This window comes from Platalea leucorodia, assembly GCF_965183815.1.
Source record: "Platalea leucorodia genome assembly, chromosome: 16".
In the NCBI taxonomy this organism is placed as follows: domain Eukaryota; kingdom Metazoa; phylum Chordata; class Aves; order Pelecaniformes; family Threskiornithidae; genus Platalea; species Platalea leucorodia.
The window spans coordinates 698,277-723,551 of NC_138838.1; the positions used below are offsets into that span (position 1 = coordinate 698,277).

The window sequence follows — 25,275 nt, forward strand, 5'->3', positions numbered from 1 at the left end:
TCCCTCTCTCCTCTCAGCCCCCTTTCAGCACTGAGCGGCCGCAGTGAGGTCTCCCCGCAGCCGTCTCTTCTCCCGGCTGCGCAGCCCCAACGCTCTCCGCCTTTCTCCCCGGCAGAGGTGTCCCAGGCCCGGGAGCATTTTGGTGGCCTCCTCTGGAGCCGCTGTACCAGGGGCCTGTCTGTGTTGTACTGGGGAGCGCAGAGCTGGAGGCGGTGGTGCAGGGGGGTGTGAGGAGAGCGGAGCAGCGGGGGAGCATCCCCTGCCTCGAGCTGCTGGCCACGCTGCTGCTGCTGCAGCCCAGGAGACGCTTGGCTTTCTGGGCTGCAAGCGCACATTGCCGGCTGATGTCCCATTTGTCACCCACCAGTGTCCGTTCCCCAGTCATTCTTCGTAGGGCTGAAAGCCTCCCGTTCCAGAGGAGGTAAATCTGGTGTACGATCTCAGGCAAAGCCAAATGCGATACTGCATCAAGCAAGAAATGCTTGTGCACTTCTTCAACCATGCAGCAGAAGCAACAGCACGTGGCTGATGGGCCACATCTCACGCACCCATCCTGGGCACTCAGCACCACTCCTGCATGCAACAGGGACATGCAAGGTGGGACCAGCCAATGGTACTGCTGCAGGGGGAAGAAGGGTGCGTTACCCAACCTCACCCCACGGACTGCTCATGCAGCCCAACCCGGGGAGCAGGGGGCAACAGGAGATATGGAGAAATGGTGGAAGGTGAAAGGAGAGGAGGCAATGGAAAAGGGATAGGAAAAGAGGATACTCAGAAAGGATCAGAAAGAAGATACAGAGAGACTGACATGATGAAGAAACTCCGAATGAGTATTCCTCCTGGGACTTCCAGGGCCACCAGCATGGCCTGAGCTCACCCTTAGAGCGTTACAGCTCACAGAGAGCTGGAGCGAAGGGCTGTACCCAGCCCTGCCAAGCTGGAGCAGCTTGCAAAGCCTCTGTGCAAGGGGGGAGCGGTGCAACGCAGCATCTCTGCAGGCTCAGACGTGCCTGGTGCACACTGCTGCTCAGCCACTCCGACCACGTGTTGGTACACCCAGAGTAGCCCCAGCCAACACACCCCAACCTCCAGGAGACGGCAGTGAAGACATCTTGAAGATACACTTGCGCTTGCTTTGCAGCTATTCTAAGCAAGCAGCAGCTCGGTGTTTATGGCAGAGTCTCCGACTCAGCTCATCTTATTCCTCCTCTGCTGGCAAACCTCATACGAAAGCCCCCCAGCAGCTTCACCTTCAGCCTCTGCTCGAGAGGTGCCTGGCCCAAAGCAAGGTCAAAACAGCTCCTGAGCATCATGGCTTGAAATCCAGCAAAGACGTGATGTGCCATCCACGCGCCTCTCCTTCTGCCTTTTCAAAATTGTTTTCCTAAAATCCAGTTCATTCTCATTCAGCTGAAAAGTATCAACATATGTTGATCTGCAGCCAAATATAGCCTGGGTGATGAATGACGCCCCTTTCTGCTCATCAGTACACCACGCCATACCTCTTTGACTTAAGAAGTTATTTAACTTGGTGTTTATTTTGTCAGATTGTTATTTTATGTTCCCACAGGCATCCCACATGTCTACAAAATGCATTTGATTTTTGAAGCAACGCAGAGTTTCATGCAAAATGGGTTGGGAAAAAGCATTTTAAATGGCTTTCAGTCAGCAAATAAAACTACCTGAATATTCAGAGTAAATAAAAAGCATATCAAAAGGTACCTTGCATTTGAAAGAAACTCATTAAACAGAAAATATTAACTGAAGTTAGGAAATGGGGTTGTTTCACCCGGGGTCAGCAACTCTTCGCTCCCCAAATGTGGGGAAAGCAGCCCGACTTGCTGAACCACCAAGCTGGATTTCCAAATTGCTCGTACAGCTCTGGGTACCCACAGGGGGCTTTGCAACCCCTACAAAGCACACACTGAAACCTGGGACCTTGGCCTTCAATGTTTTTAATTAAGAGAAAGACACTTCTGAAGTGCTCATCCTGGGAGGGGAGCCCAGGTGGGATGCCAGCCTTCCTCCTGCACCCGTCGGGGTTACAGGGGGAGCAGAGATCCCACTCCCGACTTCCCACCGCCTGGGTTTGTCTCAGTGTTTGAAGTAGTCCAAGCGAGGTGGGTATTTCCACCACACCGGCTAGGTAAACCAAGCCCAAAAGCAACTAGAACAAAAGCAATTCAGAATAACAAGGACTGAAAGTACTGACATTTGGAAGAATGTAAATAGCAGCTTTTCTTCCGGTATGAACTCCAAATTTGATACTTATAGAAACACGGAAAATACTGTCGAGACGTCTGGGAACCTGCATCACTGGCAACGTTTCTGGGCTGGGGACGCCCCTGGGAGCTGCCACCCCAAAGCCCCTGTATCCTTCTGCCACTGGTGAGCTGACCGAGGCCAGGGGCTTTATTCGAACTGCTGCGAAATGGGGACAGAGTGGTTTTAATGTAATTAATTTAGAACACGAAAACAGCTTTTCCTCGGTGCAGAAGCCGCCCAGGAGCCAGGCTGCCCCTGGGACCAGTTTGCTGTGGGCTCGTGGAGTTTGGCACAGCCACTGAGGGACGGACTCATCCTCCCGCGGAAGAGGCCGGCACCAGCGGCTGCCCCAGGACCAGCCCTGCCTGATGTGCTGGGCACGTGCCCACACGAGTCTCCCTGCCTTGTTGGCTCCAACACAGCCTGGCCAGCTGGCCCGGGGTAAGACAAAGCCATTCCTATGAAAGCTCCAGGTCTGATGAGGCTCTTCTGGCTGGAGATGACAACAGCAAAGCCAGAATAGAAGTCCATAATGTTAATGCTCAGTTACTCCTAATTTACAACATGTTAACAAGGAGGGAATCAGCTCCTCATTCCTCCTTTTACTCAGTGACTTGCTCACAGCAAACTCCATACAAACTAGTGAAGCCTTTGATGCAGAAATACCTACACAAGGAGCACACTTAAAGTACCAGGCATATCTGAATCAGCTCTCCAACTCATCCCAAATCCCACACGGAAATGTAGGAAGGGAGGGGGGAGCAGGGCCGGGCTCTGGGGGAACGCAGACACATTGCCCAAGAACCCAGGGAGGAGCTGGGAGAGCCAGAGCTCGACTGGAGCGCTGTGAGGGGAGTGCTGGGCAGCAGGATGGGCGGCCCTAAGTACCAAAGAGCTTAAGGAAGGCTAAGGAAGCTGTGGTCCCTCTGCTCCATGGGGCAGGAGCTCTAGTGACCAGGGACAGGTAAAGGCTAAGGTTTCCATTTCTCCTTTTGTCTTGGTGATCACTGGTGATGTCTGTCCTTGGCCTTCCAGTGCCCTCCAAGCAGAGGCTAGTGGCATGAAACACTACCCATGGAGAGGGACGTAGACTTTGGGTGTGCTTAAGTCAACTGGAAATACACAGGTCCATGGGACAAGGTGGGACGCATCTGAGCATCTGGCCAATGTCACTGCAAAGGGCCTCTCCATCATCTTCCAAAGACGATGGTGATCACAGATCTGGAACCACTCCAGAGGACTGGCAAAAAAAGGCAAATGCCACATATCTTCTGGGAGGAGGATCTGGGGAACCCCTCAGCCTCCCCTCAGTCACTGGGAAGGTCATTGAGTAAATCCTCCCAGAAGGACAAGAAGGTAATTGGAAGCAGCTAGCATGGATTTACTGGGGGCAAATCGTGCTGTGCCATCCTGATGCCCTTCTCTGATGAGATGACTGGCTGTGCAGGTAAGAGGAGAGCAGGGAATGGTGCACACCCCAAGTTTAAGGCCTTTGACACAGACTCCCACAGTATCCTTATAGCCATTTTGATAGGATAAGGTTGGTGGAAAATTGTCTGGACTGCCAGATTGTGATCAGCGATACAAAGTCCAACTGGTGACCAGTTCCTAATGGTAACCCCTCAGTGCACGATGCTGGGTCTGAAAATACCATCAGACATCCTCACCGGTTACGTGGGGCGGTGGAGTGGAGTGCGCTTTCAGCAGGTTTGCAGAAGACACCAAACTGGGGAGAGCGATAGAAGACAGGGCTGGTATTCAGAGGGACCTCAGCCGTCTGGAGAAAGGGGCTGACAGGAACCCCATGAAGCTCAAAGGCAAACGCAGCATCCTGTGTTGGGGACGGGATGCACGTCGCAGGACAGGCTGGGGGCCAGCAGGCCAGAAAGCACCTAGAGCTCCCAAAGTCCTCATGGACATCAGGCTGCTCAGGAGTCAGGAGTGAAGGTAAAACTCATCGTGGGCTGGGTGAGCAGGAGGACAGCCAGCAGGGCGAGGACAGGGATTGTTCGCTTCCACCTAGCGCTTGGGAGACCACAACTGAAGTGTTGTGTTCTGCTTGGGGCTGCCCAAAACCAAATCGCATGGGAGTGAAGCCAGTTGAGGCTACCAAGGTGGTCTGGGCTAGAGCACAGGACAAATGAGGACAGGCAGGGTTTGGCCAGCTGAGGGTGACAAAGCTCAGGGGGATCTTATTGCTGCAACCCAGTGGAAGAATGGAGAGAAGCCAAAGCCAGACTCTTCTTTGAGGTGCACAGGGGCAGGACAAGAGGCGACAGACAAAGCTGGGACACAGGGAATTCCAGTTATATATTAAGGGGGAAAAAAATCATCATAAGGGTGGTCAAACACAGGACCGGGGCCCAGAGGACCCATGGACTGATGCCCATGGCATCTCCATCCATCTAGGTACTGAGAATGCAGCTGGACAGGGCTAGGAGCAACCTGATGTGGCTGGCACTGCTCTGTGGCTGGGGCTGGGATCTCCTGAGCTCCCTTCTCACCAATGTGCTGTGATCCTATGACAAGGAACAAACCTGGGTGCCAGATTTCTAGTTGGGCTGTTGCTTGTCTATGGATGGCCGGGAGCCCAAGGGGGACACCCATGCTACAAACACAGCCAACGCCAGCTGCAATAGCTCCATTGCAGTGTGGTGGCCCCCTGAGGATCTGTCCCATGGCACCAAAAATTCAAAATCGCACCAGTAGTGCACTGGGTACCGAGGCAAAACCAATGCAAGCAAGGGCCAGGGACTTTTTCACACTAATGGTATGTTCCAGCCAGGAAACTGCCTTAACTCAAGCTCACCCCACACTGTTCCTCGGGTGACAGCTACAACAGTCGCATCAGTACAGCTCACCCGTCAGGCACACACAGCCCGGCAGTGCTGCTTGCCAGCCCTGCCAGAGCTGTCAGCTCCTCTTACCCGCAGTGTGCAGTGACAAGCAAAGCCAGCAATGTAACCCTGGGACAGCACCGCTCCGTGCCCCGCTCACCGCCCATCCTGGGCACACGAGCGTGCACGCTGGGCACGGGGTCCCAGCATGGGGTTGGCATCCCTGGGAAGATGAACTTTGGGCAGAAGCCCAGAGTCGGAGACCACTCGGGTCAGAAGCCAAAGCCCCGAAGCGGAGCAGTGTGCCACATCGCCCACCTCGGCCTCCCAATGCAGAGGCTCCGAGCTGCAGCCTGGAGGAGCTCCTCTCCCCTGATGACCTGCAGAGCCTGGAGAAATGCTAAGAAATGCCCCAATTACAAGAAAATCTCCCACTTCCTTGACTGAGTGGTCCATGGCTGAGAGCATTGGGGTTGTGCATCCTGGAGAAGGCTCTGGGGAGACCTTACTGCAGCTGTGCAATATATAAAGGAAGCTTCTAAGAAAGGTGGAGAAAGACTTTTGACCAGGGCCTGCAGTGACAGGACAAGAGGCAATGGTTTTAAACTGAAAGAGAGTAGGTTTAGGATGGACAGAGGAAGAAATGTTGTACCATGAGGGTGATGAGGCACTGGCACAGGTTGCCCAGAGAAGCTGTGGATGCCCCATCCCTGGAAGTGTTCAAGGTCAGGTTGGATGGGGCTTTGAGCAACCTGCTCTAGTGTCAGATCAGGCAGGGTGGTTGGACTGGATCATCTTTGAAGGTCCCTTCCAGCCCAAACCATTCCATGACTCTGTGGTGGAGCAGAGCCCTGAATCCCGCTCTCCCATGTGCCAGGATGATGTCCAAACCACAGAGCTTCAACACAGAGCAAATCTAAACCCTCCTCAAATTCATGGCCCTGGGCTACACAGCATCAATTTGCAGCCACCTCTAGTTTCCTCGGACACTACAGAACTTGGGCACACCACAGCTGACACCAGGGACAGCCACCTTCGACTGCCACCTCCCTGCTCTCATCCTCCCTGCCGTTGCCACCCGGCACCTGCATTTGAGATGGCAAACAGCTCCTGAAGGGCACAGCACAGAGCACGGCAGAGCAGAAAGCCTGGCGGGGGTTTCACAGCACTGCTGTCAGCACGCAGCAGTGTCTCTGGAGCGGTAAAGGCAGAGGTTTTTTCTGGGAGGAGATCTGCTGACTCCCCCCGATGCTGCCCAGCCAGAGCAGAGCTCTGCCCGTGCCAGATTCCCTGCAGGGAGGGACAGGAGAGCTGGCATGCAGAGCGACTCGCTGCTGTCCTGCTTTGCTGTGTGCTCTTGCACCATCCTTTGCTTTGGCTTCGCTATGCCCTAGCAATTCTCCTTCCCACTTGCTCTAGAGACAAGCCTTTCTCTTGCCCCCGTTTTGCAGAGGCCTGTTCCCCGCTGCCACGATAGCCTCTCGCCGCTTCTGCAGGGCCGGGAGGACTCTGAGCTCCAAGCTGGAAACTGCCTCTGCAGAGGTGATCAGTTAACGTCATCGTTGTATCGATTCGGCACCGACTGCGGCATGGGAGAGCAAACTGCGTGAGTGGCTTCCCAGACTGAAAAGGAGATAAACTACAAATGCCAAAACTCCTCTGGCTTCACTGCAGAGCGCTTAGAGAAAGTAGGATTTTTACTGAGCCGTATTTGTGCATAAACGCCCTGCGAGAACAGCAGATCCATGCCTGGATCCCCATCCCTGGGTGCTGAAGAGCAACACTGGCAGCTCCCGTTGCCTTTATCAGTTTAATGGTTTGCTAAAACAATCTTCGCTGCAGAACAAGGCCTCGCTTCTCTGCTCTGAGACGCCTCATTTTCATCTGCATCCTCCAGTACGACCAGTGAGGACAAGGCACTGTAGCTCGCCCTGCAGCGATGCAGAGGTAGATTCCACTGCTGGAGCAATGACTGCATCTTGCCGGGTGCTCTCTCACCAAAGGATCACCAGAAGGTTGGCCAACCTGCAGTAAAAACTACACAGCAACCCTGCATGGTGGGGCAGAAGACAAGGCTTCAGCCCAGGGAAGGCTGATTTTAAGAAGCTGCAATGATGAGACACCCAGGACAGGCTCATAGCCCTGCACCAACCACGCAGCCATCGCACGGGTGCCCTGCACCCAACGTGCACGCCCTCATCACGACCCCTCGCAACACGGATGGTTTGCCTGGCCACCACAGTGTGACTTCCCCCAGGGAAACGTCTCCAGCCTGGCTGAGCTCTCACCACATAAGCCCATGGCCGAGTCGGGACAGGCAAGGCTGCTTAAAACACAGACATGAACCAAAGAAGCTCAGCACCAGAGTGCTGCAACTGAGTTAGCAAAGCTCAGCATGAGACTGCACTGAAGAGGAAGGCAATTTATTCAACAAAAATAAATTTAAAATAAAGCTGGTTTCACTCCCTCCTGCATTCACTCATTTTCTTGTGCCCCAAACTCACAGGCACCACAAGACGTGTGGCCAGCAGCACTTGTGTGCCCCTCCTGGGCTCTTTGTTCGTGGTGGCCACAGAGGGGTTTGGGATGCACCTTCTGTGCTCGCCAACAGCACTGATCTTCCACCCCATTGACCTGTCCTGCCTCAGGGTCATTAGGCGGCATAGCTGATTTACAATTATGGAATTATTTAAATTGCATGGGACCTTCAGAGTTACTCTCACCTCCTGTCCTGGAGTAAGCTGCCCAATGGTTTTCCACCCTAAGCTTTCTTAGGAGCTGCAAGTATCCATACTGGCATCTCAATGACCTTTTCAGTTAGGTGCCATCAACCCACACCAGTCTTGTATCCCTTCTTCTGCCATTCCCTCTGCTACTTCCATGTGTACAGTTCCATTCGATTTATCTAACTCTTTCTGACTTCTCCCTACATGGGATGCTGCCTGCTCATGAACAACGGTCCCCAGACTCACCGCTTCTGCAGAACAAAGTGAGAGGACAAAGAAGTGCTTGTGCCATTTCCCAAGGCATGAACATTTCAACAAGACCTCTGTAGCAAGGACCAAGTAAATGAACACTGCAGAGCACAGAGAACACTGCAGAGAACCATGAACCACACGTGGGTAGTTGGAGACGAGGGGACCTGCGAGCTGAGCAGGCACCTGGGTCACCTGAGCGTGATCCCCCCACAGCGAGACCCCCCCATGACAGCCTGACGTGCGGTGGTTTGCAGGAGAGAAGTGACTCTTTCAGCCTGTACGTGAGCCAGTAGCTTTAGAGCCCAGGTAGCTGTAGAGGGGGCAGTGCTAAAGCCAGATCCCATGGCAGGGTGCAGCAGCAGCCAGGAGTCGGCCATGGCTTAGGCACACAACTGTCAGTGGATGGGCCTGATCCTGCCGTCGGGACCTGATCACCCTTGTACAGCAGGGACAGGTTCACCCACCCTCAACACGGGTCTGCTGGCGCATCACCTTGGTGTCCCCAGAGGCAGCAGAACCCCAGTGCAAGTGGAAGGGAGAAGCTGGGTCACACCCCACACTTGAGAAGGCCCCCATGGACGCACTTCCCCACCGCACCCATGGCCTGGGGCGACACCACAAAGCCAACACCGAGCAGACACAACACCTCTCTAGAAAAGCCTTGGAGGGAGCTGCTCCATCGAGGGTGATAGACAGATGATGGGGGAAGTTCTCATCAAACAGTTCAAGCAATCAAGCCTCTGACTTTCCTTCTGGCAGATGGAGGATCCAAAGCCGTAAAACATCATGTTCTTTCACAATCACTTCCCCACGGGAATCAACCCACATTTTCAGCCCATTACTGAGTAGTATGGCCAAGTTATACTATCTCAAAATCAAACACTTGTTTGCTTTGTACATTTTTTCTGGAGACGAGTAATCTCCTCTGTCTAGTGCCATTTCATCAAGCTAAACTAGTTCAGTTTTTACCGCTCAGCCCATAGCTGACAACGAACAGACTCCACAGAAAAAGTGCCGAGGTCACACAACACAAGATGCCAGCCCAGCACAAATTCACTCTTTTGGATCCACTTTCCTCTAAAACCTGGAGTTAACCACACGTTTGTGGGTGCAGTGTCAGGTGCCACTACCCACCCGCGCGTGGTGTAAGCAGAGTATGGCAGCTCCGGTCAGCACAAAGCCTTGCACTGCACCTGATCCAGCTAAATTTGCACTGCTGGCTGATCCGAGAAAGGCCACTAGAGCCACGGCCTTGGTCTCTCCTGCCTCCATCCCAGCACGCTCTGCAATCCTGGGATGTCCAAGACAATTGCATATCTCTGACTTCAGAAAATCAGTAAAAGCATGTCCTATTTTCACAAAGTACACATTATTTAGGAATTCAAGCCCTGGTTTCAAAAGCAGCTGGAGACCATGGGTAACTTTGTCTTATGAGACATCAGGTCATCAGGAGCCAAATGCTTCTGAGTTAACTTGAGACCTGTGAAGATTCCCGAGGCTGGATGAGGGGTGTATGAAGCTCGGTCATCTCCCCTGTCCTCAGCTCGCCCTCAACATCCTTTCCCTCGGCACCTCCCCGGAGCTTTGCACTGCCTTCCCGGGTCGTGCCCGCCTGCTGCTTCCCCAAGGAAAGTTTCTTCTGGCACTTTCTGCCAAGTCGTTGGCCTTGCCATGACCCCATTGGCTGCACTCTCTCTGTTGGTGTTCTCAAAGTCTTCCCACCAGCACCCACCACGGACATCAGAGAGATATTTGTGACTCGTCCTCGCTTTCCAGCTGCCTCAGGCCAGGACCCGAGCAGTGCCCAGCAGGGACGTCTGCAGCAATCAGACCTTCTCACTGCAATCAGCTGCTCCTGAGAGAGAAAAACCTCTCTACAAAACACTCCAACGCTTCTTTCATCAAATATTTCTAAGCTATTTCTTCACATTGCAGGGGTGGGAGGGGAGTTACTCAGAACTGTCGGATAATTCAGGCTGGAAGGGACTTCAGGAGGTCATGCAGCCCAGCCTCCAGCCCAAAGTAGGGTCGGTGACTTGCAGTTTCTAGTGCATGCTGTTAGACCCACGGGCAGGCCCCATGTCCCTCGACCAGCATCTCCTGTAGAGCCAACACACCTTGGCTGCAGGCAGAAGCACGAGCAGCACGACCGTTCACTGAGCATAACACAGCCTTGGGACTGCCTGGGAGGAGGAGAGGGAGGTGCACCCCATCTCCACCTCTACCCCTGGATAACCCTGCTAAGAAGCCAATCAAAAGCAGGTGCTAGTTATTGGTGGTTTCATGGGAACAAAAGAGTTGTGTCAGCTCTTCAAAAGTCCAACATTTCCTGGACTGCAAATCCACGTCAATGCCCGGTGGAAGGGCAACCACTGCCCCAACAGGGAAGGACATTTCCAGCAGGCTGCAGGCCTGCGCAGTACTCTCTAAAAGACCAGCCGTCTTCTTAGATTAAGTGAAATTTTAGGTGAGTTACCCAGCTCTATCAGTAAGCCTTGGTCTCATTCACGAGCTGCTCAAGCATCGTTCCAGGCACTGCAGAAACACACAGAGGTTTCTGAACACATTGCAGGCGAACGGTCTCCCCCAAAGCCGGCACTTCAGAGGGTATTTTTGCTCCAGTTAAAAACACCTTTAGTGAGATGCTTAATATGGATGAGCAGAAACCCACCCGCCTGTTCCTCCATGCAGACGCTCAGACTTGCACACAAGGACGAAGCCGACGCACGCTGCCCTCCCCTCCCCAGCTCCCTCTCTCCCCGGTCTTTCAGGCTGGCTTTTTCACTGATCTATTTGGAAATGTGCTGCATTCCTTTGCCCAGTATTTGCACACCAGAACTTGACTGCTCTAAAGCCAAGCACAGCCGTTCTCTCCCATCACCTCCTGGGATCCTTCAACTGCCTCCACCCCTTCCCGGTGCCACAGGGCAGAGACTCACCTGAGTTTTCCTTATCCGCAGGTCAGCAGATGATCTGTTCAGTCCCTCCTCTTGTTCAATACTCTGCTCAATACCTGGTTGGGGTAGAAGGACACAGATTATTTCTCGCCATTTAGAGAAGGAAAAGGGATTGTTTGGCAAAGGGACTGCGAATCGAGGAGCATCTGGCACTGAGCATCTCCAGACTCTAGCCCATGATTGAGCCTGGACTGGCAGCAAAGCCCCGTTTCATTACTGCAAAGCACTCAGTGCCTGGCCACTGGCCGAGACTTGGTGCTGTCGAGGGCAGCACCCATCACCCCCAGGCTGGTAAGCCAGGATTTCAATACAAAATTGATGTAATGCTTGGGTCTGATCTCCGCACTTTCCGGTATTCAAACAAAATGGAGGGCTGTTCTCCCCCTGCTAGGCAGGAGGAGGAAAGCCAGAGCTAAAATGTCTCTGCGAAATACCAAAGCACAAGACTTCTCCAGGGACCCTAAAAATAGTAGGTCTGCCAGCTGCCCAGCCTTGCACAGGGAGATCCCACCAGGCTGGCGAGAGCGCTTCATCTCGCTGAGCAGTCCTCTGCAGCAAAGCAGAGATTTTCCCCTTTAATTATGCCTGATAGGGCAACTAAGCGAGGCAAATTCCTCGCTTGCCCAAAGATCATAAATCACAGCAGGGAGGAGCGCTGCCCTGCTCAGCGTCCCACCACGGTTTGGGCAGGGAGAGGGCATGGGGTTGCAGGACAGGAGGTCCCACACAGAGCAAGGCACTGCAAATCTGCTCCTCAAGGCCAGCTCAGGACATGCTAATTAAAAAACTTAAATTCAGGGACTTAAAAAGCCTGGAAGAAGGCTCCTATCAGCAGCGTGGCCCAGTGTGCAGAGATACATGTCTCCATGTAGACCACCAGGTGTGAGCTGGTGGCATCCCTTGAGTTTGGCTGAAGACCCCATTCCCAATGCAGATGTCCCACAGCTCTCTAAGTCCGGCTGTCCCCAGCACCTTCCACGCTGGAGCAGGTCCCGTGAGCCCAGCATGGGGCAGGTTCCTCCTGCAGCAGGGTCTCCCCACTCCCTGGAGCTGCCCAGTGGCTCCTCATCACCATCCAGCACAGCGGGGCAGAGCACCGGACACCACCACCACAGTGGGCATCTGTGTTTCTGTTTCCAGAGAGCAGCAGTGCTGCAAGGAAGACTGTGGGCCCGGGGAACCCTTCATGGTGCTGGCAGAGGGTGTCCAACAGCACAGCATGTGCTGTGCTCCGGGAAAGTGCTGGAGAACATCAGCACAAATTCTGCACTCCCTCCTATTGTCTCCTGGAACAAGCGTCTGGATCTAGCGCTTATCTGAAAGGTCCCGTCCCACGCAGCCAGACGGCCACGGCACTTCTGTGCACCCCCCTGCCTGCGAGCGCTCTGGCTGCTGCCTGCCCAACATATTTCATCAGCAATTGGTCTTCCTCCACACTTGTCATAAACTGTTCCCTGTTCCCAAGGAACACTATTGGCAAACATTGTGCTTTGATGATAATTAATAAAATCACATTTTCCCAAGAAGCTGGTAATTAGAATTAGCCACTGCATGAGCAATGTCTGTCCTAAAGAAGTCACTTCGTTGTCAGCAGATGGTGTTTTTGATCAGTCCTGACTGTTTTCTTTCATTGATCATGCTGGCCACGAGGCGAACTGGGACAAAGCACAAGGACTAATCATCTGCTGCTCCAGGTAAATACAATACCAGTGAGTCTTTTCTGGAAGAAGGAAACAAGAATTGGAGCCTGTCCTGCAATCCTTCAGGCTTTAAGGCCTCTTAAAAACACAGAACAAAACACCTATGGGAAAGGATTTTTGTTTAGCACAGGCTAAATCCTGTCCCCACCTGGACACCAGGGATCCCAGTATGGCCAGGGGGGCTCCGGTCCATGGGAAGGGATCCCCTGGTCTACAAAATGTGTTAGCTGGTCCCTAGCCCTCCTCCCTGGGTCTAGCTGAGATCACGTGTCAGGAGAACAGAAGGCAGCAAGGGGACAACGGAGGTACAAGTCTCCTCCTGGCATACCCACGGGACATAGAATCATAGAACCACAGAATGCTTTGGGATGGAAGGGACCTTTCAAGGCCACCCAGTCCATCCCCCCTGCAGTGGGCAGGGACATCTCCAACAAGATCAGGTTGCTCACAGCCCTGTTCAGCCTGGCCTTTGTCTCCAAGGATGGGGCATCCACCACCTCTCTGGGCAACCCCTGCCAGTGTCTCACCACCCTCACTGTAAAAAAATTCTTCCTTAGATCCAGTCTGAATCTCCCCTCTTTTAGTTTAAAACCATCTCCCCTTGTCCTATCGCTATTGGCCCTGCTAAAAAGCCTGTCCCCATCTTTCTTATAAGCCCCCTTTAAGTATTGAAAGGCCGCAATCAGGTCTGCCCGCAGCCTCCTCCTCTCCAGGCTGAACACCCCCAGCTCTCAGCCTGTCCTCACAGCAGAGCTGTGCCACCATTGGAGCATTTTGGTGGCCTCCCCTGGCCCCGCTCCCACAGCTCCATGTCCTTCCCGTGCTGAGGACCCCCGAGCTGGACGCGGGGCTCCAGGGGGGTCTCCCCAGAGCGGGGCAGAGGGGCAGAATCCCGTCCCTCGCCCTGCTGCTCACGCTGCGGGGGATGCAGCCCAGGAGACGCTTGGCTTTCTGGGCTGCCAGAGTACATTGCCGGCTCGTGGTCAACTTTTCATCTATCAGTACCCCCAAGTCATTCTCCACAGGGCTGCTCTCCATCCCTCCATCCCCCAGCCCCGTGGCCACGCCAGCAGTGATGAACCAAACAAGCGGCTCCAGCCGTATCTAAGTCCTCCATGACTGCAGGGCTCCCACGAAACCCTGGGACTAGAGAGAACACCAGCTCCTCTCCCACCGTTTGGACACAGCCACGTCTCCTGCAACAATCTCAACCAAATCCCATGCTGATGTCCAAGACGACTGCAGGCAAATCTGAGCCGCGCTGGGGTGACCTGCCTCCTGCCTAAAGATGCTGCTGTCCTTACTGACCCCCTGAATCCCCTGGGGTCCAATCTTGGGCTTTTGGGCTCATCCGAGTACTCCAGCACAACCCTAGCCATCAGCAGGCTGACAGTCATGTTGTTCTCACCCCCCACTTCTCAAAGAGCTTGACTGACTCTTCCGATGGTGGAAACTAACGGTCCTGTTGGCCGTGCTCTGTCCCCGCACTGCCCAAAGCAAGGCACATCAAGACAACGGGGCGTGCTAATGAGACAGGATAACCTTCCCCGAGCCCAACGGCCCCTTTCTTCCCCACCACCTGCCCCACAGAGCCCATGTCTGGGGGCAGCAGTGCCTCCTGCCCATCCCAGCTACGCTTCCAGCAGAGCCACCAGTGATGCAGCCTGCGCTGGGGGTGGAAAAGCAAGAGCAGCCCGGTGGGAGCGGGATGGGGGCAGCGAGAAGCACAAGCCCCAGGGCAGCACGCCCCATGCCAGCACACTGCCAGAGAGCCGGCAGCATCACCTGGCCCGGCCAGAGCCACACGGGGAAGAAGCATCATGGCTCCCCGGATGGGACCCCTTGGTGCTGCACCTGCCTAGGCTGCCGGTGCCAGCGTGGCTCACTGGGGAAGAGCCAGCTCTTCTTGGAGGCTTTCAAGTCCCACAGCAGCACCTCTTCAACCACTCAGCCCTGGCAACCCAACCTTTGGCCACATCGTGGGTTTGCTCAGAGCCAGGGCTCACTGGGAGAGGCCAACGCCTGCCAGCGCTGGCAGCATGGGACTGGCTCGCAGCCCACCAGGTGCTCATGGCCCCGTTCCCTCACCCCCCTCCAGGGAACGGGGCACATGGGGGCAAATTCACAGAGGGCAAATAAAAGTAGCTAGAGGACGCCAGGGGGAGAGAAGGTGATGCCTGTCCCCGGGCAATCCCTGCAAAGCAATGGCAGATGCCACTTCTGGCTGTCCCTTCCCCCAGCTCTGCGTCCCCTCCCAGCACCAGCTCAGGTTGCCAGAGGACGCACAGACGGGGCCGGGCTGTTCATCTCTAACCTGCCCTTGCCTACCTAGGGCAAACCACCCCAAAACTGTCTTGACCCGAGTCAAACACCAGCTGCTGCCGGCACAGGGTTGAGATGACAGCCAGGGCCCATGGCATTTCTGGTCACGGGGGACGAGTGGGAAGTGCTGGGCAGTGGGGGCACGGAGCAGGACCCAGGGCAGCAATGCTCCCTGCCTGCTGCATCCCCTGCCCGGGATGGGAGCCGCGGTACCCACAGCCTGGGGCTGCAGGGCAGGAGCGCCGTGGGCAGAGCCCCACAGCAGCATCACAGGCAAATACTCACTCTTTAGCTTGGAGCGCACTTTGTTTGCCGTCTTCTTTATGTCGGACATCAGCTCTTCCAGCTCCTCCTTCGTTTCTGGGGAGAAAGAAAAGAAGATACAGGGGGGTGTTGGAGACACCACTAAAATCTGCTGCCCGGTCCCATTGCACGTGGAGACCAGAGCTGCGAGTGCTCCCACTTCCAGCCTGGGAGCACTCCCACCCCACGCACCCCGTTGGACCCTCCTCACAGTCCTGAGCCTGGAAATAAAATAACCCTACTGCTGGTTGGGCAAGCAGGCAGCCGGTGTGCCGTTCTGCAGGAGCCCCTGCCCACAGCCCTAACCTGCCCCACACCTGGTGCTCTGCAGAAAGCGGAAGGGAAGGGATAGACAATCCACAGTGCTGGCTCCTGTAGCAGAGAGAAAACCACTGCTGGACACCAAAAACCTTCTGCTCACCAAGGGCTGATCTCCCCAAGCCCCTGCCATGCCGGCCAGCCCTCCCCAGGGTGTTACAAAAGGTCACGTCTTCCACTGGCATCCCTTACTAACAGCCAGTGTCTGTGTTCACTCCCTAGCCTGAATTTGCTGCTTTTGACAGAAAAATAGGGGTTGAAGCGGCCAGAAACCGCCCCCAGTCCCACAGCTCACATCTCAGGAACGCCTGAGGAGCCCAGCCGTGGCGGGAGGGTGTAAAGCAATTCTCGTCTTTCGACGGCCAGGGGCACGGGAGTTGGAAATAAAAACAAGGACAAGTAAGTCCCTTCCTCCCTGTCCCCACGGGCATCCCACGCACGCCTGTGCAACCTTCCCACGGCTCCCACTGGGAGAAGAGCCCTGCCAAGCACAGAGCCTGTCGGTGAGTCTCAGCATCTCCCCAGGGCTGCCTCTCCAAGACTTCAAGGGCTTTCACAAGAGTCTCCTGGGCTTCCAGGATGATTGACAGAGAACGAGAAGGAAACTACAGCATATGCCACACGAGAGAAGTAAATCAGCCGGGTGAGTCCTGAGCCCTGCCTGACCGATGGGATCTGGCACAGGGCTATCAGCCCTCACTCCCGTGTGCAAATGCCAGGAATCAGCTCTGAGCTCACCACTGCTGACAGCACAACCATTGCAACATCTCCGGGCACTCGTGTCTTGTAGGACTTTTCTCTGCTTTGCAGCAGCATCTCCAAGCCACAAGCCGTGCTCGGCAAACCCTGACTGGAGCAAAGTTCCTTGATCAGCCCTGCAGAGAAGGACTGAGGGACACCGGGTGACAAATGGGACATCAGCCAGCAATGTGTGCTTGCAGCCCAGAAAGCCAAGCGTCTCCTGGGCTGCAGCAGCAGCAGCATGGCCAGCAGCTCGAGGCAGGGGATGCTCCCCCGCTGCTCCGCTCTCCTCACACCCCTCTGCAGCACCGCCTCCAGCTCTGCGCTCCCCAGCACAACACAGACAGGCCCCTGGTACGGCGGCTCCAGAGGAGGCCCACGGCAGGGGGTTGGACTGGATCATCTTTGAAGGTCCCTTCCAACCCAAACCACTCTGTGGGTCTGTGATCTCAGCCAGGTTCCTCTCCCAGAAACCAGAGTGTCCTCAAAGAAGCCGAGACGTGCAGGGATGCCCCTCGCCACCCTGTGCTTCAGAAACTGCCAGACTCCCCCGAGCACAGCAGCAGGGCTGGAGCGGGGCACATAGCACCCGTGCCCAGCACGCAGGTACCCGACCGTGCTCTGCCGTCGCAGCCCTTCGTGCTGCGTACCTGCAAAAAGGCTGGGTGGTACGAAACGCCCAGTGCTCACCCATGGGCTTGTGGCAGCCCGGCTGGTTTGCCAGGGAAGTAACTGTGCCCCAACCATGGGACCGGCCAACCCCAAAACTCAGCAGTGCGACCAGCACGTTGCAATATCTCAAGATCGAGATACTAAAGAAAGTACAAACCACCTGCCATTCAAATATGATTTCTCAGAAATGCTGCCACCCTAATGCTGCCTCTTGATTTTGATGAGATCAAGACTTACTTAATTAAATAAAACTTTGTTTAATAGACTCTAGGCACATTAACTGAGTCATTTCAATGGCTGTGGTAGCTCTGATGCTGTATGCTCCCAGCTGGCAGTCACAGGCATAATTAGAAAATCATGACGATGGGAATGTGCTGGGGGAAGGTCACATCCTATCGACGGTTGTACACATCTCTGACTCAGAGCTAAGAGCTTCAGCCCTATTGTGAAAAGGAAAAAACGAACACGTCTGCGAATACCTTCATCCCAGGCTCCAGGTACTTCTGAGCAAGCCAAGACAGCGGCCTCACCAGGGTACAATTATGTATTTGCTAGAGAATAAGCACAAACGCAGGGAAAGGAAGAGGACATTTTCAGTTTGAGTTCTCATTTGAGTGACTAATTATTTATTTTTTCCCCATTCTTGATAGAAATTGTATTTAACAAAGAAACAAACCAGCCTGGGCTGAGTAACTCCCTGCCTCCGGGCAGGCTGGGGCCAGCTGGCGGGGAAGCAAAGTCCCAGGAGGGGACAACAGGCTGCCACGAACACGGGGACAGGCCGGGACCTGGGCTTCTTCACCTGGAAAGGGGAAAGAGAAGGGGGTTCCTACGGCTGCCTACGACCACCCAGCAGGAGGCTGGAGAGAAGAAGCTGGGGCCAGACTTCCCGCTGGTCCTTGGAGGTGACCTTCAGCTTCTTGCTGAAGTTGGAGGTGCACAGGGACAGGACAAGCAGTGATGGATCAAGTTGAGACAAGGAAAATTCAAATTAAATATTGGGAAAAAAAATTGTCATCATGAAGGCGGTCAAACACTGGACCCAGAGAGGCTGTGGGATGTCCATCCTTAAGGATATTTAGCATGCAGCTGGGTGAAGGCCTGAGCAACCTGATCTGATGGACCTGCTGGAGGGTACTGGACCAGGGGCCTCCAAGGTCCCTTCCCACCCATATCCATCTTCTATCCTATCAAACAGTTTCACGTAACTCACTTCTGCGTACTTTCCCTTCTCCCTGTCAGTTCGGGCGGAGGGATACGCTGCAGTAATGCATCGCTGAGGACGCTCAGGGCAAGTGGTGATGGCGGGTGAGCATCCCCCCATGCTGGCCGCTCAGGAAGGGGACAGCACCACGCGGATGGATGGAGGGGACATGGGATGCGGAGCTAGGCTGCCTTCCCTCAAAATATTTCCAACTGAGCAGCAGGGAGAAAACACTCCTTGTGGCTGGCTTTGAGTCACAGGACGTGTGAGGATTACTTGGCGACCTGGCAGGCACAGGCTTCCCAGACAATTATTTTCACACCCATGGCGTCTGTTTAAGCAACTCACTCAAATCTATTTAACCGTTCGCGGTTCAGGCAACAGGAAGCTGAAATACCACAACGTCACCACTGCTACGGCTGGAGTCACCCCAGCGAGGAGAGCGGCACTGAGGGGCAAGACGCGATGTTTAAGAGGAGGGACCAGGCTCCCCTCATCTCACAGCCGGCCCGGGATGTCTGCTCTGCTCCTGCTGGCACTGAGCACAGCAGGGGAGCAGGGATGCTCCCATGGCCACCAGCACCGTGGGGCCCTGTCCCCAGTCCCCGCCAGGAGCGGGGAAGAGGCTTTGGTCCACGGTTGAGCCCTACATCCCCGAGAAGCCCCAGGGCCCACTGTGATCTGCCCCAGGGGGGAGCCCAGGCACCACAGGGGAGGCAGGGGTGCAGGCAGGGGTGCAGGCAGGGGTGCAGGCAGCAGTGTGAGCTCTTTCTCCTCCCTCTGCCAACAGCATACGGGGCACCGGCCCGGCAGAGGGCAAACGCCCAGCCCAGATTGCTAACACCACTCAGCTCCAGCACAGCCTCAGCTGCTTGGGAAAGGGGAAAAAAACAATTCCATCACGCTGCCCTTCCCCGCAGCTCTCTGAGTTCCCAAAAGCATCCCCCACGCAAGAGGGAAGGGGACAAACACAAGGAACCGGCGCCCGGAGCTGCCGCGTAGGATGCTCCTGAGGGTGGCGGGGAGGGACTTCTGCCCGCAGCCCACCACTCCCCATCGACATTCACCATTACCAATAAAGGAGGAGGGAAAAAGCCTCCAAACTGCCCAGCAGCGAGCAGGAGGGCAGCAGCAGGCAGGCAGGCAGGCAGCAGACCTCCACCCTTCACAGTTAACTGCAGGCGACTGATGCCCGCCTGCCGCAGCACGCCTGAGCATCACCGTGACGGTGACTGTGCACACACGATACGCTTCTCAGCCGCTGAAGCTTCCTCACTCACTTATCGTTTGGATTAATAAACCTTCACCTCTTTGCGACCTGCAATTCTTTACTGACAACAACCAGCCAACGTAACCAAGTACAATTTCAAGCTAATTCATAACTGTTACCTGGCAAAGCTGGGAAGAAGGATCTTTTTGGCAAAGAGTTAGCTCTTTCAATAAACAATTAAAGAAGATCCTGATCACTGTTCCTCCATAGAAATTTAAAAAAAATAAACATTTCTCGCCTTAAAACTTTTCTTCTGTCTCTAGCAAGTTACCATTGACGGGCCTGTTTATCTTGGCACTTACATTTACGAAATGTAGGGTATTTTTTAAAGGTGAATGCAAAGATGCACAAAAATGCAGAGACCTGGCAGCCCCACGAGCTATCTGGTCTGGGAGCAAACCATAAGGAATCCTTCCTCGGGATCTACGGAGTTGGTTGAAACAATTTCCATAGTGTTTCATAATAAAAATGAAACCTGTTTTAAAAACCACCAGGGAGGAGATGGGCTAGAAAGGCTGTTCCAGCCCCAAGCTGGGAACTACTGACCAGTCAGCCTCACCTCCATGCCCGGTAAGATCATGGCGCAGATCCTCCTGGAAGAGAAGTCAAAACTCATGGATGGCAGGGAGGTGATGGAAGACAGCCAACATGGCTTCACCAAGGGCAAATCGTACCTGACTACGCTGGTGGTCTACAATGGAGTAACTGCATCAGTGGACAAGGGACGAGCTACAGATGTCACCTACCTGGACTTCTGTAAGGCCTTTCATACGGTCCCCCCCAACTTTCTTGCCTCTTATTTGGAGAGAGATAGATTTAATGGACGGACTATAGATGGATAAAGAATTGGCTGGATGGCCATATCCAAATTGTTGTAGTCAATGGCTCCATGTGCAAGTGGAAACCAGTATAAAGTAGTGTCCCTCAAGGGTCCATACTGGGACCAATACTATTTCATATCCTCATCAATGACACAGACAGTGGGATCGAGTGCACCCTCCACAAGTTTGTGGATGACACCAGGCTGAGTGGTGCGGTGGGTACCTGGAGGGAAGGGGTGGCACCCAGGGGGACCTGGGCAGGCTGGAGGGGTGGGTGCATGAGAACCTCATGAAGTTCAACCAGGCCAAGTGCAAGGTCCTGCACCTGGGTAGGGGCAACACCCAGGACCAGCACAGACTGGGGGATGGATGGATGGATGGATGGATGGATGGATGGATGGATGGAGAGCAGCCCTGTGGAAAAGGACTTTCCAGCTGAAATCCCATTTGCCAAAAGAGATTTGGGACATCAGTGACCTCTGTGCTGTCCTTCCAACCAAAGGCTGATGTTCCTTCTTGGACATGTAGCTCAGAGTCTGACATTGCAACTTATTTATTCAAGGTAAGTAAAACAAGAAGAAAAAAATTAGATGCTCAGTTTGCAAGATGCTAACTAATTGCAAGATGCCTTTCCTAATTTTCTAGCGTTTTTTCCACTCTGACCAATACAACCATTTGCAGCAGGTATGACAGAACGGGGGAGCATGCAGAGGGGCAGGCAGGAGAGAGCTACGCAACCACTGCCCCGAGCAGAGCCAGGATTGTCCGTTCTGTGCAGAAGCAACACAAGGAGCTCCAGCCGCTTGCCGAGCTGCAGAAATAGGACATGGCGGTGCCATCCATCTGCCTTCGCCGGGAGCAAGGGCACAGGAGACGTCCAGTACCATCGTGAGGGGCCAGCAGCCCTGGGATTTTTAACTTCCAGCATGCCAGGAGCGACAAATCCTGCTCGTGATGCAGCAAGAAGAGACGCTGCTGGGATGTGATGTCAGTGCAAAATGTCACAAGGCTTTTGCACAGGAGCAGAACAGAGATGATGCGTGGAAGGGTCTGAAAAGCTCTTATGGATCCCCTGGGACTAAAGGACTCCCCGAAATGCCTCGTCTGTACCATCCAGCTGCGTTTGGAGGTGATCCGCAACAAATTAAAACTGCAGCTTTTGACTTTTTAAGTCACTAAAAAAAGAAGCAGGTGAGATGTTTAACTGATGGTTCTACTAGATATTTTTAGGTAATTAAAAGCTGGTTATCGGCAACATCAGTGGGACTGCGCATATAAAATACCCTTTTATACTAGCGGTGATAGATCCTGTTTTACACATCCTGGAAACCCAGCGTGCTCCTCGCAGGCTGCCGGTCCCGCCAGGCAAAGACACTGAGCTGCAGTCACCGAGAAGTGTGGAAACACCCGTCCAAGTTCACTGGCTGGACAAGGATGCTGGGCATTTTGCACCAACTGGGCTTGCAATGATGGAGCGACCACGGGCAGCCTCGCACCCAGCAGCCCAGCATGCAAAGCCCTTTCACAGCCTGTTGCTGAGCTGGCTGATGGCCGAGCTACCCCTTAGGATGTTCTCATCCCGGCCGTCCTCCTCCGGCTGCTTCTGCCGCTCCAGGCTGGCCTCGGAGCCAGAAACCCACCCTGGGAGGCAAATCTCAGGATGAAGGGAAAGCCATGCTATGCATTAACTGCTTCTCCCGCAGCCATGCTTGTTCGTTGCTTACAATCCAGCAGCACAAATGATGGGATCAAAGTTTGCTTGCAACAAAGCATTTTGGTTTGGTGATGAACCTGTGCAAAAGGTAGAGGAGACGGAGACGGCGCAGCGCAGTGCCTCATTCCAGTTCCCATTTTTGGGGAGAAAGTGTTGGGATTTAATTTTTTTTCCAATTACTCACACTAAAACAACAGTTTGCAGCTGGTGATGAAGAGCTAGGGGTGAAGGGGAGCCATGCAAATGCCATAAGCCTGGCTGGACGTTCACGTGAGCTCAAATCCACCTCGTGCAACACCACGGTTCCCAAGATCTGCTGCCTGTCCTGCCTGCAGCGGGCTCATGGAGCCGCCTGCCATCATGGCCATGGAAGGAATGGTTTGCATTCAGCAGCAAACCTCGAGGGGCCCACAGCTTGCCTCTGGCATCCCCAGCCCATCACGTCCCGTGCCAGTACTCCAGCTTACAGCTCCACCGGAGCTGCTCTTTGGAAAGCGGGAGGTGGCTGAGCTGACAGGGAACAGCAAGTATCAAAGCAGGGGGAGTTTAGGAGATTTAATTAATTTTTAAGCAATAATTACATACCCTGAGTTACGAGGCAAGCTGAAGAGTGTAGTTCTGTTTGCACAGCAATGAGGTCCTGCTAAAACGTGCCTCAAAGCAGGTAACGAGCCCGATGAAAGCACAGGAGCTTTGCACAGGACCGACCCGCTGGGCGCCACACAGGCAAGGGCTGGCGGCTGCAGCCAGTGGCTCTGGGGACTCATCCTGGCCCACAACAGAGCTGCCTCCATGAGGGGCACCCAATTAAGACTGCAAATGTAGGTGAACATACGGCTTTGGGTGGCCACTCCCACCAGCTGCAAACGTGCCCATCCAGCAAGCCCAAGTTTGTCAGAGATCTCCAGTTCTGGCTGGTTCACAGGATTGCTGCCAAGGTCTCGGGGCACCCACCTCTCCGGGAGCAATTAGCTGGCTGACGAGCAAACTGCTCCTTCCCTTTCCACACCTACTGCTGTTTTCTTCCCAGCGCCCTGTCCTCCCTGTGGCTCTCCTCCGAGCCTCTCCATCCACCCCCCACTTGCTCCAGGGTGGCACTAAACGCCATCACGAGCTGCGCTGCGCAAGCGCCTTGTCCCTTCGCCGCCGTTCCCGTCCCGCTCGGGGCCACGCGCCAGCCCCCCGGGAGCCCCGGGATGGGTGCAGGGCGCGGTGGGACGGCAGTGCCGGGGCTCACAGGGAGCAAAGCTTACCCAGCCCTCCCACAGGCACGCAGCGGGCAGAGGTACCAAGTCAAGCTGCTCAGATCTATTTTTACACCACTGAACTGCATTAATTGTCTTACCCTCCTTTAATTCTCTCCATCGAATTCCACTTCAAATACTCCATTATTTTGCCCAGAAGCAAAGTCGGGTTAATCAGTCAATAATTACCCAGCTCGTTCCCTCTCTCCTTCTTTAAAAAATTGATGCTGTGCTACCTCCCAGGCTCCCGATGCCCGTCAGGTATGCAGAGACTTATTGGAAATCAACACTAATGGCAGAGGCCATCTTACTCAGCTCTTGGAAAACTTCCCAATCGATAACTTCAGGTAGACTGGATCCAGCAGCGTCTATTTTTGGTACCGACTGTTTAGCAACAACCTGAATTACTGTTGGAATGTAAGAACTTAGTCATTATGAGATACATCACGTGTTTTCTTGAACACTCAAAGCGTTTCCCATATCTTTCTGTCCTTTCTGCATTATTCTCCCCTTTTCCTTTATTAATGCACCAAAACGGCTGGGAGGTTTCTGCTCTTCTTTAAGCACATGACAAAAAATTCAGACAGTCCTTTGGGCTGCTGCTTGCTGGGTTCTCCAGCTCCCAGCAACTCCCAGCTCCAGTTTCTGTGCCACTGGGAGAGGGTGGGAAAATATTCTCCTCCTCCCCACCATGTATGGGAAATCGAAGAGGAATGTACATCCATGGCAAGTGAAACTCCAAAAGCAGGAGTTACAGAAAAGTGGTAAGAAGCGCAGAAGGAGGCAGTGAGAATATAGTGCTTTAAATTTACTTTGTGCACACACAATATAAAGGAGCAAGTCATAGTCATCTGCACCAAAGCTTCTTGCTTTTCATCTCGTCTGCTGAGACAAAAAGGGGATCGAGGCTCTTTGGAGAGAGCATGGCACGTTTGTACGATGGAAGGATTTGCTTCTCATTTCTACCAACCTCAAGGCCGCTGTGCTGACACCCAGCCAGCCCCGGCGCTGGGACCTGAACACGAGCAGTGCTGCTGCACAGGGCTCCTTCCCCCCGGCTGTGACGAGGATACGTCACGCTCCAGCGACGCAAATCTTTCTTCTAGGTCTGAGTAACACGAACTAGGCTGAATTTGGGATCACAAACGAGCAATTTCAATTCTCTGGTTTATTATTGGTCTTGTAACAGAGATGTCTGGGGCAATGAAATAATTCCTTTTTGTCCCATGCTTTAATCATCGGATCATGGATTCACAGAGTGGTTTGGGTTGGAAGGGACCTTCAAAGATGATTCAGTCCAACCCCCTGCCACGGGCAGGGACATCTCCCACTCGATCAGGTTGCTCAAAGCCCCGTCCAACCTGGCCTTGAACACTTCCAGGGATGGGGCATCCCCAGCTTCTCTGGGCAACCTGGGCCAGCGCCTCACCACCCTCCCGGTACAACATTGCTTCCTTATGGCCAGCCTGACCCCACCCTCGCTCAGACCCCGTGTCCTGTCACCGCAGACCCTGGTCAAAAGTCTCCCTCTCTCCTCTCAGCCCCCTTTCAGCACTGAGCGGCCGCAGTGAGGTCTCCCCGCAGCCGTCTCTTCTCCCGGCTGCGCAGCCCCAACGCTCTCCGCCTTTCTCCCCGGCAGAGGTGTCCCAGGCCCGGGAGCATTTTGGTGGCCTCCTCTGGAGCCGCCGTACCAGGGGCCTGTCTGTGTTGTGCTGGGGAGCGCAGAGCTGGAGGCGGTGCTGCAGGGGGGTGTGAGGAGAGCGGAGCAGCGGGGGAGCATCCCCTGCCTCGAGCTGCTGGCCACGCTGCTGCTGCTGCAGCCCAGGAGACGCTTGGCTTTCTGGGCTGCAAGCGCACATTGCCGGCTGATGTCCCATTTGTCACCCACCAGTGTCCCTCAGTCCTTCTCCGCAGGGCTGCTCTCCATCC

The 25,275-nt window shown here is 54.3% G+C and overlaps 1 protein-coding gene across 1 annotated transcript in view; it reads right to left on the reverse strand.

Annotated features, from left to right (window-relative positions):
* The window catches only part of STX1A (syntaxin 1A), a gene marked incomplete at its 5' end in the record, with an annotated part of 95,998 nt that overhangs the window by 16,350 nt on the left and 54,373 nt on the right, over positions 1–25,275 (reverse strand). The window contains 2 exons of the mRNA XM_082328639.1: positions 11,020–11,093; positions 15,345–15,419. Of these exons, the coding sequence (XP_082184765.1) occupies positions 11,020–11,093; positions 15,345–15,419 (149 nt within the window). The remainder of the gene's footprint in view (positions 1–11,019; positions 11,094–15,344; positions 15,420–25,275) is intronic.